This window comes from Monoraphidium neglectum (assembly GCF_000611645.1).
Source record: "Monoraphidium neglectum strain SAG 48.87 unplaced genomic scaffold scaffold00324, whole genome shotgun sequence".
NCBI lineage: Eukaryota > Viridiplantae > Chlorophyta > Chlorophyceae > Sphaeropleales > Selenastraceae > Monoraphidium > Monoraphidium neglectum.
This window is the reverse complement of record NW_014013304.1, coordinates 5,189-7,037: the sequence shown is the minus strand read 5'-3', so window position 1 is coordinate 7,037 and position 1,849 is coordinate 5,189. Positions and strand designations below refer to the sequence as shown.

The following is a 1,849-nucleotide window of genomic DNA, read 5'->3' as shown; positions in this document are numbered from 1 at the left end:
CCGCCGCAGGCCTGCTTGGTACCGCTGCGCGCCTTGGGGGCGCGGCGGTGATTGTGTCGGCGCAGGGCTCAGCGGCGGCCGTTGCCGCCGCGCTGCGCGCCGCCGGCGGGACGAAGGGGCGCGCGCGTGACAGGACCCGCGCTTACCTGCTGCATAATGTGGCGGCGCTGGCGGCTAATTGCGCCACCATCCCCGGCGGAGACCGCTGGACGATTGAGCTCGCGGCGCCGCGGCATGGCGCGCTGCGCGCACTGGTCAAGGCCGCGCGCGCCGGGCCCGCCGCGTTTACGGCGCCGGGCGGCAACCCCAGGGCCGACGTCTTGCTCGTTGACCCTGTGGTTTTGGGCGCCCACGTCGCATGCGTCCTCGGCGCCATCGCCTACTCCATGAGGGATCCCATCGATGCCGCTACCGCGGCGCCCGCAGCGGCGAGGGACGCGGCCGCGGCGGTGCTGCCGCCTGATGCAGAGTTGCGGGCCCTCGTGTGGGGCGGCCTCGCGGCGGGCGGCCGGGAGGGGCTGGCCTGCGCGCGGGCCGTGGCGCTGCGCTCGAGAGCCGCGCGATATGACCTGGCCGCCACGCCCGGCGTGCTTGCCTGGCTGGCGGCGGCGGCCATCGACGGCGCGGGCGTCCCCGGCCCCGCCGGATCGACGTCGGGCTCTGCGCTGCAGCTGCTGCACACACTCAGCGGCGGCCGGCCCGGCCAGCCGCCGGAGCGCGGCTGCGTGCCGTGCACGGACGCCGGGTGCGTGGACCCGAACTGCTCCATGAACTTCCGCGCGCCAAACGCGGCAGTGGCGCGCGAAAGGGCGGCCCTTGGCCTGCAGGCCATTGCCAGGTTTGCAGTCGCCGGCGAGGATGATGGGAACGACGCGATGCCGGCCGCCAACGCCGCCGCGGCGCTCGAGGCGCTGCAGGCCGGGCGGCTGCGCGGCGGCGTCGCGAGCGGCCTGGGCGGCGGCGCTGGCGCGGCAGCTGGGGCGCCGGTCGCGCCGGTGCTGGCGCGGCAGAAAGCGAAGGCGTCTTGCGCAGCCTGCGGCGCTGACCAGGCACAGGACGGTTTAAAATTCAAAAAGTGCGGCGCCTGCGGGATACCAAGGTGAGCGCAGGGCAGCCTCTGCCCTTGGAACATCTGTCCAGACCCTCGCAACTACCCCCACGTCTTGCGCCTCTGCTGGTCGTCGCTGCGGCGGGGCTGATTTTGCCCTGCTAGGCCGCATCACCTCTTGGCAGCCTGGCGGCGTGCGCCGAGCCGCATGTCACTACTGGGCGGGATGGACGCAGCAAGAGGGGATGGGGCCCCGCAGCACTGCACGAGCCGCGCGCGCTTCTCACACTGAACGCGTGCACACGCCCAGGCGTATTTTGAAATGCTCGACCAAGTGCGCGCATGCGCAGTCAAAGCACCAAACGCCAATGGATATTCACATCCACATCAACACTCACACGCGCGTGCGCGTGCTCATCAACACAGGTACTGCGGCCCTCAGTGCGCCAAGGCTCACTGGAAGGCCGGCCACAACAAAGAGTGCACAGGCTGCAGGGGCGCAACGGCCGGCGGGGGCGGCGGGGGCGCGAGCAGCAGCGGCGGCGGCGGCGGCGCGGCTCAGGCCGCACGGCAGTCGTAGTGAGGCTGCCAGCTTGCCGATTGTTGCTCTTGAGTTACAGGTCTGTTCTGGTGTTGGGTGGCCCAGGCCAAACATGTTGGGGTGGGGGGCTGCTATGGCTGTGCGGAGCGGCTGTTCATGGGGTGGGCGGTGCACAATTCACATTGCCAGTTCAAGGGCCGACGGGAAGCACTCCGCGCACAACATTGCGCCTTGTTGGAAGGCCGCCGCACCAGCGGCGG

The 1,849-nt window shown here is 71.5% G+C and overlaps 1 protein-coding gene across 1 annotated transcript in view; it reads left to right on the top strand.

Moving 5' to 3' along the window:
- The window catches only part of MNEG_2766 (hypothetical protein), a gene marked incomplete at both ends in the record, with an annotated part of 1,807 nt that extends 704 nt beyond the window's left edge, over window positions 1-1,103 (top strand). The window contains one exon of the mRNA XM_014048753.1: window positions 66-1,103. Coding sequence (XP_013904207.1) covers window positions 66-1,103 — 1,038 coding nt within the window. The remainder of the gene's footprint in view (window positions 1-65) is intronic.
- Between the last annotated feature and the right edge of the window lie 746 nt (window positions 1,104-1,849).